At 41.1% G+C, this 13,825-nt stretch overlaps 1 protein-coding gene across 1 annotated transcript in view; it reads left to right on the forward strand.

Moving 5' to 3' along the window:
• LVRN (laeverin) overlaps positions 1–13,825 on the forward strand; it is an 83,364-nt gene that overhangs the window by 26,142 nt on the left and 43,397 nt on the right. The window contains exons 3-5 of the mRNA XM_060091859.1: positions 1,292–1,431; positions 4,865–4,991; positions 13,184–13,338. Coding sequence (XP_059947842.1) covers positions 1,292–1,431; positions 4,865–4,991; positions 13,184–13,338 — 422 coding nt within the window. The remainder of the gene's footprint in view (positions 1–1,291; positions 1,432–4,864; positions 4,992–13,183; positions 13,339–13,825) is intronic.

Genomic DNA, 13,825 nt, shown 5'->3' on the forward strand with positions numbered 1-13,825 from the left:
ATGTTTTTATATGAATTATATATGTGTATATATATTTAACTCTGTAATAGATTTTATATCAGTAGATTTTCTAGTCAATGTGTTGAGAGTGTGTTATGATTGTAGTATATTATAACCAGGGAGGGCAGTCACATGGGATATGCATCAGCACCCACATCTTGGTGATGGTAAATCCCGATTCTTTTTGTATTTGGAGCTGAGGACACTACACTGATCTCATACATTGGCAACCTGTCTGCCCATTAATTTGGGCTTCAACTATTGATCATTAGTTATAACAAGCTAGTGAACTTGGTCTGAATCTGGTACATAGATGTGGGTTTTGTTTTGTTTTGTTTTTTGGTTTTGTTTTTGGCTCACAGTAGTTTTTACTTTTGATTGAATTGGCATCCAATTTCTCTCTCTTTTTTTTTTGGTATGCGGACCTCTCACTGTTGTGGCCTCTCCCGTTGTGGAGCACAGGCTCTGGACACGCAGGCTCAGCAGCCATGGCTCAGGGGCCCAGCCACTCCATGGCATGTGGGATCTTCCCGGACCGGGGCACGAACCCGTGTCCCTGGCATCGGCAGGCGGACTCTCAACCACTGCGCCACCAGGGAAGCCCCCAATTTCTTTTAATTCAGAGATTCCTCATAAAAATAAAAATTCTTACTTTTATTTTGAAACTCAGAACATCTAACAACACTGGCCCTGCACTTCCAATGTGCCAGTGATAGTTGCCGCTGAGAAGGGGCTACCTCCTTCAGGCCAAGCCCATGCCCCCACCTGCCGTGGTCCCCACCACTCCCTGTTAGTGTACACCAGCCCGTTCACATCAAGTACCTGGCCCTCACAGGCGTTTGAGTTTGTGATTTCAGGTTTAAAACCCACAGTGTGACTCCACTGAGGACCTGCCCGAAACCTGAGAATGGCAGAATTGTACCTTGTTGACCTACTATGGGCCTGGGAAACTCTAGATTAAGTGCTGAGAGAGATGGGCTGGACTAGGAAATAGTCGTGGATGGGAAAGAGATGAGGTAGCTCATGGGCCTAGTTTACAGTGCCCGTAGATTTGCCCTCCATCCAGACCATGTCATTCAAGGTGCTAATTCAGGACCGAGATACTGTCCTTAGGCCTTCCTAATATGGTTTTGATAGCTTGGGGGTAGACAAGTCCAAACTGCTGCACTCTGGGGAGGAGTTGGGAAGAACCAGCTGAGTGACAGTCGACTTGACAAATTATTTCAAAGGTAGATAATTTTGCTTATTATTGCTTATTTACAGTGATTTGGACTAAAATCAATTTCTCTAGGTCAGTCTGAGAAAGAAGACGTGAATGGAAGCAAGTGGACTGTTACTACCTTTCACACCACACCCCACATGCCCACTTATCTAGCCGCCTTTGCCATCTGTGACTACGAGCATGTCAGCAGGACTGAAAGGGGCAAGGAGGTGAGTGACGGAGACCCTCCAGGTCAGGGGACATTTGTACCAGCTGCAGACTGCTCAGGCACTCCTGCATCAGGGGCTACACCTACAGACCCCACTGTCCCCTCCTGGTTCTTCCTCCGATCTCCCCCAAGCCCTGTTACCACTCTCAGCGCAGAGTTGCAGAATGGGATGCAACGGCTCCCACCGCGGTTCTGCGGATGGGTTTCTATGGAAAGGCTGCTCATTAAGCCCACTCGAGGCAGGTTCTGAGCCCCCCACTTCCCGGGCTTTCGCTGCCTTTCAGAGTACAGGTGAGGGAAAGCGGGCACACTAGCATCTGGAAGCTCAGGTTTATCTGTTGTTGACTTCGCCTACATGCTACTGCAGCCTTGAAGCCAGGGTGCTGCCCAAAATGTCTAGCAGCCACTATGACACAGACACCAAACAACCCAAACTGACACCAGCTGGGACAGCTGCTCTGGCTGAAATGCTGCAGGCAGGTTAAGCATCATCCCTATCAAGGGGCAGGTCCGCTGGGTTCCTCACCTCTGGGGCATGAACATTTCCCTAGAGTTGTGTAAATAGGTGCTCTGTCCTGAAACACCCAGTTTTTCACCCAATTATACTCTCTTTACATAATAATCCTTTAGAGAAATATCAAGGTTATTGTAGCAGTACTTTATAGACTGGTTCACTCCCTACGCTAGAGTGTGGAGGTAAGTAGGGCCAGTGCCTTAGGCCCAGTTCTTCCTAGTCAGGTGGACTTCACTGGGCTGAGGAGAGTCAGGCCCTACAGCAGGCGGAGGCTCTCTCCTGGGCCCATGAATTTCCAGGTTTGTGCCATTGACTTGTGGAGGCAAGGAAGCTGTGGATGAGCCAAGTCTGTCACCAGGGGGAGAGTGGTTCAAAGCCCCTCCTCCTAAGGATGAATTCATAATACCGTGTTAGATGCAAACAACAGCTCGTTTTCCTCAGCTGTTGGATCCAGCCTGATTTCCCTTATTGAATAATCATGGGTAGATGCTTCGTATTCACAGATATAACATGAGCCAAGTCAGATGTTCATGGCATATATTGATAAATCTACTCAGGCGTGATGTGGAAGCCCATGGTTTGTACCTAGCATGAAGGAGTGGGCCTGGAGCTCACGAGTGACCCAAGGTGACTGTCAGCATCCTCATCTCCAGTGGCTTGTTGCTCTCAATGCTGCTGCCCAGTGAATAATTCTTATAAAGGATCATACCTGTTTCTTCATGAAAGATCACCCTGGAAAGAAAGCCAGCTGCCACAGAAAGCAAAGAGGAAATGGAACATGCCTAAGAAAGTCATGGTCTTAGCCAGAAACTTGAAATTTGGGATGAGTTTATCAGTGGAATGTTGCATTTGGCTCTGGCTCAGCTCTGGGAAGCGAAGGAGTCCACCATATACTCTACAGGGAACCAGACTGTACTCTTGGAATAGCATCCAGACTCTACAAAGATGACTCATTAAGTAAGAGATAAAAATTCAGTGAAGTTGAAAATGCGGTTCATGCGTGGCATGAGGATAAACATAAGACACGCATAACTAAGGTTGGAAATAACATATTTTGAGTAGAATTTATCACACATGGGCATGTGTAAAGATATTCCGCTCTTAGATGTTGAGGTCTGCTGTGTCTAAGGAGGGCCACAAGGACACGCTGGTGGGCTAGGTGTGACTTTGAAGGAACCTTATGGCTGCGTTCCTGAAACGTTCTGCACCTGGTGTGATCCCAGCTGCCCTGCCTCTCCCCCCACAGCTCGGAATCATCATTTGCCTCCCTTTTGGCTTAAAGAGTGGTTGTTCACGGGAGGAGCTTTGTAACCTGGAAATTTACATGCAAACATTAGTTGTTAACTGCCATTTGTCCCCCCAAGACTACAGTTCATTTGCACACATTATCCTGAACGTGGGGAAAGGCGACTGTTATTTCCACTCAGTAGCGTGGGCTCTGGTTTAGATGTCTTCCTGGCCTTGCCATAGAGGTGAGAGCTTGAGAAGGGGCAGGTACGGGTAGCGTTAGGGGCAGGGCGGAGTCCTGGGCCCCTCTTTCCCAGGATAATGGGGCCTGGTGGGGAGGAGGCTGCAAGGAAGGAGGGGCTCCAGGCAGGAGGCTTCCAAAACAGGTGGTTGCATTTTGTGAAAGGGGAGCATTCCTGAAACCCTCAGGTAATTCAAAAGTCACTTGATTCAAGACAAATTCTCCAGCAGAAGTACAAGCCAAGCCAGATGAACATGGTCGTGGAGGGCAGCAATCTGCAGATGTTGTTGTGTTGCTTTTCGTTTTCTTTGCATTTTCTTTAATGTTTTGCAGAGAGCTCTTTCTCAAATTAACTGTATTCACATCAGTATAATTATCTAATTCCCTCCTCGCTAACTTTCATTCTAGGGTTATAAGTTTCATACGTGTTTTTTAGCTAACACTAACAACTCCATTTAAAAGTGCTCAGGTGGCATTGGGGATACCGCGACTTCATATTAAAATACCAATGAGGGCCTCCCTGGTGGCGCAGTGGTTAAGAGTCCGCCTGCCGATGCAGGGGATACGATTTCGTGCCCCGGTCTGGGAGGATCCCATATGCCGCGGAGCGGCTGGGCCCGTGAGCCATGGCCGCTGGGCCTGCGCATCCGGAGCCTGTGCTCCGCAACGGGAGAGGCCACAACAGTGAGAGGCCCGCATACCGCAAAAAGAAAAAAAAAAAAAAAAAATACCAATGAATGTGAAAACAACATCACATTAGTCACCAAAGTCACACAAACAAGTTCAAATGCCCAAACGACAGCACGGTTGTGTTAAAATAACAAAACACGGCAGGGATTTCTTTTCAGGTACTAACGAGGAAGTGTCATAAACAGAGAATATAATTCACTTGCTTCAACAACTATAAAGTCATAAGACTTTTGATGCACTTTTTCAAATTAAGGAAATTAACCTTATTTCAAATTTGGAAAATAAGATGGGACTATTAATGTTTTCTTTAACAAACCATTTTAAATTTGCATGATTCAAATTTGCTTAATATGTTCTATACTGTTTAACTCCTATTAACTGCCCAATTCTGGTTTGAATCGTTGGAAATATGTCCTGAAAAGGGAAGCAAGGATCCAAGGGACCCTTTTACTCCAGCATAGAATCGACATTTTCTGTGGGGGTAGATACCATTCCCAGGATTATTTTTGAACTACAAAATTTTACATATTATTGCAAAAGAGCGAAATAACACACTTTCTGAGGAACCACTGTTCTCAACTTAGTGAATAGCCTTCTGGGCTTTTCTCATTGTGTGGACACATTCAAACGTTTTATTATGCAGCTTCCTCTGAAAAGGTAAGCCTTTGGCTCCAGAGCATCAGGGAACTGGAGCAAGCAGGCTGCCATTTTCCAAAAATCACTACTGCTTTTCCTAATCACTGCTTAATTGTTTCTGTTTAGATACGCATCTGGGCCCGGAAAGAAGCCATCGCAGCTGGAAATGCAGACTTTGCTTTGAACATCACAGGTCCCATCTTCTCTTTTCTGGAGGATTTATTTAATATTAGTTACCCTCTTCCAAAAACAGGTGAGGCATCTCCCCTTACAATGCATTTGATTTCCTATAATGGGGGCCCTGGGTTGAGATCAAAAGGTACCTAGACGGGCCTCCAAGGACCCATTGGCACTTTGCTATTTTTGCCGTTTCAGAGTTAGCCCCGCTGGCTTCCCATCATTATGTCTTACACCTTCCTAAACACACAGGGGCCTGTCTGTTCTTTCTCTGCATCGTTCCATGTGACCAGTAAGTTCTCGGAGAGCTCCCTGGCTTTACATCCCTCCTAGGTACTCACTGGCAACTTACATCCTCCAGACCATGTCTTCTCTCTTGCATTCTCTCCTTTCCTCTCAAAACGTGAGTGTGCAATGCAGTGTTCTGCATCCTTTTAGCCGCTTCTGTGAGTTACTCCAGTTCACTTTAGTAAGGTTTTGTTGGTTTTTCAAGAAATATTCTTTAGCTGTGAGTCATTGGATTAGGACCTGGGGGTCCCATCTGTGAATTTTTGTCGTATGAAATTGGGATCATGTGTGAACATAACATGATCCTCGAAGGAATATGTAAACATTTTATTTCTCATAGATCTGTACGGAATGTCCTTAAAATTATGTGAGCCACTCAGCTCAGAAAGTTGTTCCATGTTTTTTCTATCAAAATTAAGGGTAACATGTAAGTGTGTTTTGTTCCTCTGACAGGTTAGTTAGTTGAAGTCTTGGGGAAAAGTATGTTTGGCCTTTACTGGCATATAGTAGAAGGAAAGTGGGGAGTAAAAATTGGGGAGCTCAAGACTCTTGAGCACTGGGAAGCCAGGGGCTCTGCAGCTCAAGCCTTCTGGCTGAGGAGGGATGGGGAGTGAAGGAATGGGCACTAGCCTTGGCCCCCTCACGGATCCCAGAGGTGATACCCATCATTTAGAAAGTTGGAGGCAGCAGGAATCTGGGCATGGAGACCAAGTTCTGGCACTTCTGTGGCTGGAAGGTCTCAAGATAACCCTTGTCTAGGCAAGCAAATTTCCATTTGCCTTTATTTAGATAAGGAGAAGTCCAGAGTTATTCTTGATATCCTGTTCTGTCAAAGCATTTCCTCCATCCAATTAGTCACCTCCTTATTATCTCCACATCCATCCACTTCTTCCCATCCCCCTCATTCTCCCTAGTTTACATCACCAACCGCTTGACCACAACATCTCTCACTTAGTTTCACCACCTTCGCTCTTGTCTCCTCCAATCCATCTTCCACACTGAGGCCAGAGGGATTTTTCCAAAGCAAAATCTGATCATGTTGCTGTCCTCTAAAACCTCTCTGTGGCTTCCCATTTGAAGATAAAGTCCAAATTCCACACCCTGTCTTTGTAACAGTGCATCTTTTGCCAACCTCTTGGGGCTTTTAACAGTTTCTCAGAGTAGGAGGGATGCTCTAATACCATCTCTATCCTCTCCTTCACTTTCATCTTCCTCTCCTCTCCTCCAGGCTCTTGCACATGCAGTTTGCACATCCTGCCATACCTTTTACCCAACAGGTTGATTCTTATATTTCTCAACTCAGTGCCCCCTCCACCAGGAAGTTTTCCCTGACTCCACTTCTCATGCTTCCACAGCATCCTGTGTGCCCCTGCATTCAAGCTCTTGACCTACTAGATCTTAATCATCTCCCCCAGTAGGTTGAGGGCAAGTTGTGGGTCAGGATCTGGACTGTCCTTTTTTGAGTACTCTCAGAGCCTATGACAGTGCTTCTCTCAGAGTGGTAAACGGTAAACATTTTTTTTTTTTTTTTTTGGTGGAGGAATAAATACATGCAGTGAGTTCAGTAATTCCATGTAAATTCTGGCTAGATTACCAACTCTTGGAAGTCAGGGTTATATTGGCACTTTTTTTGTATCTTTCATAGCATCTCAGCCAATGTTGCTCTATGAGCACACATGCAAGTGGTACTTAGTCAAAACTGCATTTTTTTTTTTTTTTTTTTTTTTTTGCGGTATGCGGGCCTCTCACTGTTGTGGCCTCCCCCGTTGCGGAGCACAGGCTCCGGACGCGCAGGCTCCGGACGCGCAGGCTCAGCGGCCATGGCTCACGGGCCCAGCCGCTCCGCAGCATATGGGATCCTCCCAGACCGGGGCACGAACCCGTATCCCCTGCATCGGCAGGCGGACTCTCAACCACTTGCGCCACCAGGGAGGCCCGAAAACTGCATTTTGATAGATGATTAAAATAAGGAGTTTCTCTATTACTGGATCTTTAAGAGAAAGATAAACTAATGTTTCCTAATTACTTTAACTTTTGGTTGAGTCATTTAAAAACAAAAACAAGAACAAACAAACACACAAATAAAGCAAGAAAGCCAAACCTTCCCTATCAGCATTTCCCACATACGCCTTACCCTTTACTCTCAGTGAGTCAGGTGAAAAGCCTTTTTATTTATTTCTTCCATGGTGTTCTTTTAGCTTACCTTCTTGTAGCTTGCTCAGTTGAATTCTAAGCCTCAGAATCTAAACCATGTGTATATATCTATTACATAGAATAACACTTTTTTCTTTCTTTCTGCTTTTTTTTATTTAAGTATGGTTGATTTACAATGTTTCAGGTGTACAGCAAAGTGATTCAGTTAGGTACATATCTATTCTTTTTCAGATTCTTTTCCATTATAGGTTATTACAAGATATTGAATAGAGTTCCCTGTGCTATACAGTAGGTCCTTGTTCTATATCTATTTTATATATAGCAGTGTGTATCTGTTTACCCCAAATTCCTAATTTACCCCTTTCCCCCTTACCCCTTTGGTAACCATAAGTTTGTTTTCTGTCTGTGAGTCTATTTCTGTTTTTTAAATAAGTTCATTTGTATCAATATTTTAGATTACACACATATGACAGTTGTCTTTCTCTGTCGGACTTACTTCACTTAATATGACAATCTCTAGGTCCATCATATTGCTGCAAATGGCATTATTTCTTTTTTTTATGGATGAGTAATATTTCATTATATATATATATATATATATATATATATATATACACACACACACACACACACATTCATCTGTTGATGGACATTTAGGTTGTATCCATGTCTTGACTATTGTGAATAGTGCTGCTATGAACATTGGAGTGCATGTATCTTTTCAAATTAGAGTTTTCGTATTTAGGGCAACATTTTTTTTTCTGGTGTAGCTATCATTTTAATTCACTCTGTTTAAAGTCAGAAGTGGACTGAAATATAAAAATATTACAGAGATGATAGAGTTGGCTGTTTGGGTTGTTGTAAGTTTTGAAAGAAAAAGTGGCATCATGATGCTTTTAGGAATAAATATGGGCATTTGAGATTTGCAAACTTTTAAAATGGCAACTTCCCTTTTAAGTTTTTATTTTACTCTTAACTTGTAACTATCAGGCTAATGATATGTATTGTACATTCCAGCATGGTCTGTATTTTTGTAGTAGTAAAACTCAAGTACAATATAAATCATAAAGCAATGAAATAATGACCATAATCAATTAGAAGCTACTGAGTAAATGAGGATCACCTATTACTTTCCTAGGTGCTCTGTGAATGCAGAAGTAGTTGGCTGAGGCTCTGTTCAAATAGCTCAGTTAGGGAGATAGCTTCTACACGTTAAAAGCAAAAGCAACAAATTGCTAAGTATGAGATAACGTACTGGCTGAAAAAAAAACTCTTAAAAGAAAAAGGATTGATAACTGGTAATGGGAGTAGCCCAATTATATAAAGAACACCTACAAATAAATAAGAAAAATACAATAGAAAAAAACAAGTAAAAGATATACGAATAGATGTTTTACAGAAAAGGAAACAGATGTGAATAATAAACTATGGAGCGATACTTAGCCTCATTAAGCAATCTGAGAAATGAATATCCAAGGCCACAGTGAGGCACCATTTCATACCACTCAGTTGTCAAAGAGTAGGCATTCTGACAAATGCCAATAGAAAGTGACGTTGTTGAAGGGAGTATCAGTTATTACAACTTTGAAATTTATTTGTTATCTTACAATGTTGATCATTAGAATACCTTAAAACTCAGTAATTCCATTGCTAGAAATACCCCAAGAGGAATTTGAGCACATATGTGCCAGAAGACACATGCAAGAATGTTCATAGCCACACTTTTCATACTAGCCCCAAACTGAAAGCAACCAAAATGGTCACCAATAGGAGAATGGATAGATACAGTGTGGTTCATTCACACGACGGGAAACTATCCAGCAATGAAAATGAAACACTCTTTCTAAAGTTTAAAAACAAAAGAAACCTAAACAATATAATATTTAGGTAATATTATATATAAATTAGCAACAATATGTATATTCCCTTGGTTTTTCTTAAACAATGGAATGATAAACACCAAGTGCAGGATAGTGGTGAATCTCTGGAAGAATAAGCTAAAGGATGAGTTGAGAAGGAGCACAGAGGAAGATGTAAGTCAGCTGTTCCCAAATGTTACCATGCACTGGAATCACTTGGAAGGCTGGCTAAACCACTCCTGACCCCAGAGTTTCTGATTCAGTAGGTCTGGGGTTGGTCCCAGAATTTTTATTTCTGATAAGCTCCCTGGTGGTGCTGATGCTGCCAGTCTGGAAATCAGAATACAAGTTATTAAAAATAATCTAAATTAGGCACAGGCAAGCAATCAAATCTGGCCCAACACCTATTTTTATACGGTCCATGAGCTTAGATTGGTTTTTACAATTTTAAATGGTTGAAAAAAACCAAAGGAAGAATAATATTTTGTGATACATGAGAATTTTATATAAAATTCATATTTCAGGGTCCATAGTTTTATTGCACCACAACGTGCTCATTTGCTTACATAGTGTGTGTGGCTACTTTTATACTGGTATGCCTGAGCTAAATGTGTTACAGAAAACATATAGCCCACAAAGCTGAAACTATCTACTAATCTGGCCCTTTACAGAAAAAAATTGCCAACCCCTGTTCTAAAGGGTAAGTGGTAGAGTTATGGGTTTTGTATTATTATTTTAAAATAATGAATTCATCATTAAAATAAAATAAAACAGGGTCATGTGCGAAGAAACAAGAATTTTGCTTACTCCAGTTGCATACATCTGAAGTAAAGAAAAAAACAATTTTTTTAAAATAGTCATCAGGGTTAGTTAGAAATGGCTTCTTAAAGTTGGTTAGATTGGACCACAAGTATTGGTGGCATTCATAGACTGAGCAGAGGATTTCCTGGGATAGCAAACAGCTCTAGCAGAGAACGACTCAGTGGTTGTAGAGAACCAAAGGGATTGGCTTGAGCAGAGTAGAGCAGTCTTTTGTGAGGAAAGTGAGTGGGTTGCTGGGTAGGATGGGTGCAGGTGCAGGAAAGGATAGGTAGAAGAATGGGAGACCTAGGCTGAGGCAACTAAGTATACCCAAAGATAAAAGAGCATTACCTGGTGGAGGCTATGTATCCACTACCTGGATATGCTTTACTACGTACTGTCAACTTCAAGTGTAAAGTCAACTTAAATTACTGAACATAGCACAGCATAAAACATTCATTAGGCAAATGTAGCATGGACTATAGGAATGATATTTCTTACATTAGCAAAATAAAATTTTAAGACTTGTTCTAGTTTTAGAAGTAATAATGATCACACTGTCGAAAATGTGGAAAGATAGGGAAAAGCACAAAAAAGAGAAGCAAAATCTCCTGTTTTGCTACCATGCAGAGATAATCATGGGTAACATTTTGGTGTATATATTTCCAGTGTCTGTCTTTGTCTCAATCTCCACCTTTCTTTGTATTTGCTTCTTTGCTTTTAACAAAAATGATACCATGTAATTGATACTATTCTTGGACCTTTTTTTTTTTAACAGTATATAGCAACGTGATCCAGATAACTATTCTTTTTTATTGTCATTTTAAGACATTGGATGCCTACATATCAGTTTGACAGAATAATTTATTTAATCCTCAGTGGTTGAACATTTGGACTGATTTTACCGTTTTGACGGCAGGTGCTGCTTTTAAAACACTAAAGAAAACATAAGGAAATGTTTACAAATATCCATGCTACTTGCCTTAGTAGAAATTCCAAAAGTGGAAAGGGTAGGAACATTTTTAAAGGTCACGAAGCATTTTGCTGGATTGCTCCAGAAAAATTGTACCAGTTCACACCCTTGCCAAAAGGCTATGTGTCAGTTTTCCTATACTTAATTATTAATTCTAGCCAATACTAATTATTAATCTTCTCATACATTTGAAAGATTAAGTTATATCATTGTTTTAATTTTTGTTTTTGATACAAATGGAGCTGAACATTTTAAATAAGATTTCTGGCTGTTTGAATTATTTCCTTCGTGAGTTGTTCACATTTTTATTTTTTCTTTTTGATTCGTCAGAATTCTTTAAATATTGAAAAAATATTGTCTAGTTGTGATATATGCTGCAAATATTTTTCCCAGTCCATGTTTTGCCTTTCAAATTTGTTTGTGGTGTTTTTTTGTGAACTAAAATATTTGATTTTAGGGCTTCCCTGGTGGCGCAGTGGTTGAGAGTTCACCTGCTGATACAAGGGACACGGGTTCGTGCCCGGGTCTGGGAAGATCCCACATGCCGTGGAGCGGCTGGGCCCATGAGCCATGGCCATTGAGCCTGTGCATCCGGAGCCTGTGCTCCGCAACGGGGGAGGCCACAACAGTGAGAGGCCCGTGTACAGCAAAAAAAAAAAAAAAAAAAAATTGATTTTAAATAGACTTTATTTTTTAGAGCAGTTTTAGGTTTACAGAAAAAGTATGCCCAAAGTGTAGAGAGTCCTCATATACCTCCTCTCTCTCCCCTTGTCCCCACCCAACCCCAGTTTCTCCTATTGTTTTTTTTTTTTTTTTTTTTTTTTTGCGGTATGTGGGCCTCTCACTGTTGTGGCCTCTCCCATTGCGGAGCACAGGCTCCGGATGCGCAGGCTCAGCGGCCATGGCTCATGGGCCTAGCCGCTCCGCGGCATGTGGGATCTTCCCGGGCCGGGGCACAAACCCATGTCCCCTGCATCGGCAGGCGGACTCTCAACCACTGCGCCACCAGGGAAGTCCTCTCCTATTGTTAACGTCTTACATTGGTGTGGCTTTTTTAAAAATTACAATTGATGAACCTGTTTTGATACACTTTTATTAACTAAAGTCCATAGTTTACATTAGAGTTCACTCTTTGTGTTGTACAGTTCTGTGAGTTTTGACAAATGTATATAGTAATGACATGTCTCTGCTATTACAGTATCATACAGATAGTTTCACTGTCATAAAAAATCCCCTGTGCTCTACCTATTCATTCTCCCTGTTTTCCCCAAGTCCCTGATAACTACTGATCTTTTTACCGTCTCTATAGTTTTGCCTTTTCCATGCTGTTATATACTAACTGGAATCATACCATGTGTGGCTTTTTCAGACTGGCTCCTTTCACTTAGTGACATGCATTTAAGTTTTCTCCGTGTCCTTTCATAGCTTGATAGCTCATTTCTTTTTATCACTAAATAGTACTCTGTTGATGGCTGTACTACAGTTTCCTTATCCATTCACCTATTAAAAGACATCTTGATTGCTTCCAAGTTTTGGCAGTTATGAATAAGACTGCCATAAATATTCATGTGCATGTTTCTGACATAAGTTTCTGACTCATTTGGGTAAATACCTAGGATCTCAGTTGCTAGACCGTATGGTCAGCCTATGTTTAGCTTTACAAGAAACTGCCAAATTGTCTTCTGAAATGGCTGTACTATTTTGCATTCCCACCAGCAATGAATGAGAGTTTTTGTTGTTCCACATCTTCTCCAGCATTTGGTGTTTTGTTTTGAATTGGTGTGTCATGGTATCTCATTGTCATTTTAATTTGCAAATTCCTAATGACATATGTTGTTGAGCATGTTTTCATCTGCTTATTTGCCATTTGTATCTCTTTAGTGAAGTGTCTATTTAGATCTTTTGCTAATTTTGTAAAGTTATTTTCTTATTGTTGAGTTTCAAGGGTTCTCTGTATATTTTGAATGTAGGTCCTTTATCAAAAGTATTTAATTTTCATATAGTCAAAACAGTTTATTTTCTGGCTCTGTCTTTGGTATGTCTTTAAAGCCTTCTTTCCCCTTAAATTATAAATATTTACTTGTATTTTTCTTTCATTAATTTTATGATTTCATTTTGAGATGTTTGTATCTGGAAGTCTCAAATTTTGAGGAAGAGATGATTTCATTTTTCCCTCCATTTAAATCCACTTAGATATAATTGCTTTGCCTACTTTTGACAACCGTGCAATGGAAAACTGGGGACTGTTGATGTTTGATGAGTCATTATTGTTGCTGCAACCAAATGATAAACTAACAGAAAAAAAGACTGTGATCTCCTATATTGTCTCCCACGAGATTGGACATCAGGCATGTGGTAAAATGTTCTTTCTTATTTCACATGAAAATATTCTCCAGCTGCTACACCAAAAGTAGCGACACCCCCAAACCCTGCTGTACACTAAATTTTAAAATTTATTTGAAAAGTGGGTCACTGAAAGAAAACAAGGAAGAATCTGTGTAATCAGATCCTGGGTGGATTTGAACTATTGGTGATAAATCACAGTGATGAGAACTTAAAGAACATTCGCAGGTCATATATTTATATCCAAAGAGTAACTGTGTTCCACAAAGTTCTCTTCAGGAAAAGTAAGCCAAGCCGAGCTATGATTATTTACTTTCCATTCCATCTTAAAATAGAGATATTCAAAAAAGTCACTGGAAGATATCCACATTTCATTAGCAGATTGTTACAAACTTTTTTTTTTTGAGAGAAGTTACAAGTTAAAGGATTATAGTCAATATACTAGTGTCAGTGAGGTGAGCAGTAATTAATCCTCAAGCTGCATCCCCGAAG

The sequence above is a fragment of the Mesoplodon densirostris genome, chromosome 3, assembly GCF_025265405.1.
Source record: "Mesoplodon densirostris isolate mMesDen1 chromosome 3, mMesDen1 primary haplotype, whole genome shotgun sequence".
NCBI lineage: Eukaryota > Metazoa > Chordata > Mammalia > Artiodactyla > Ziphiidae > Mesoplodon > Mesoplodon densirostris.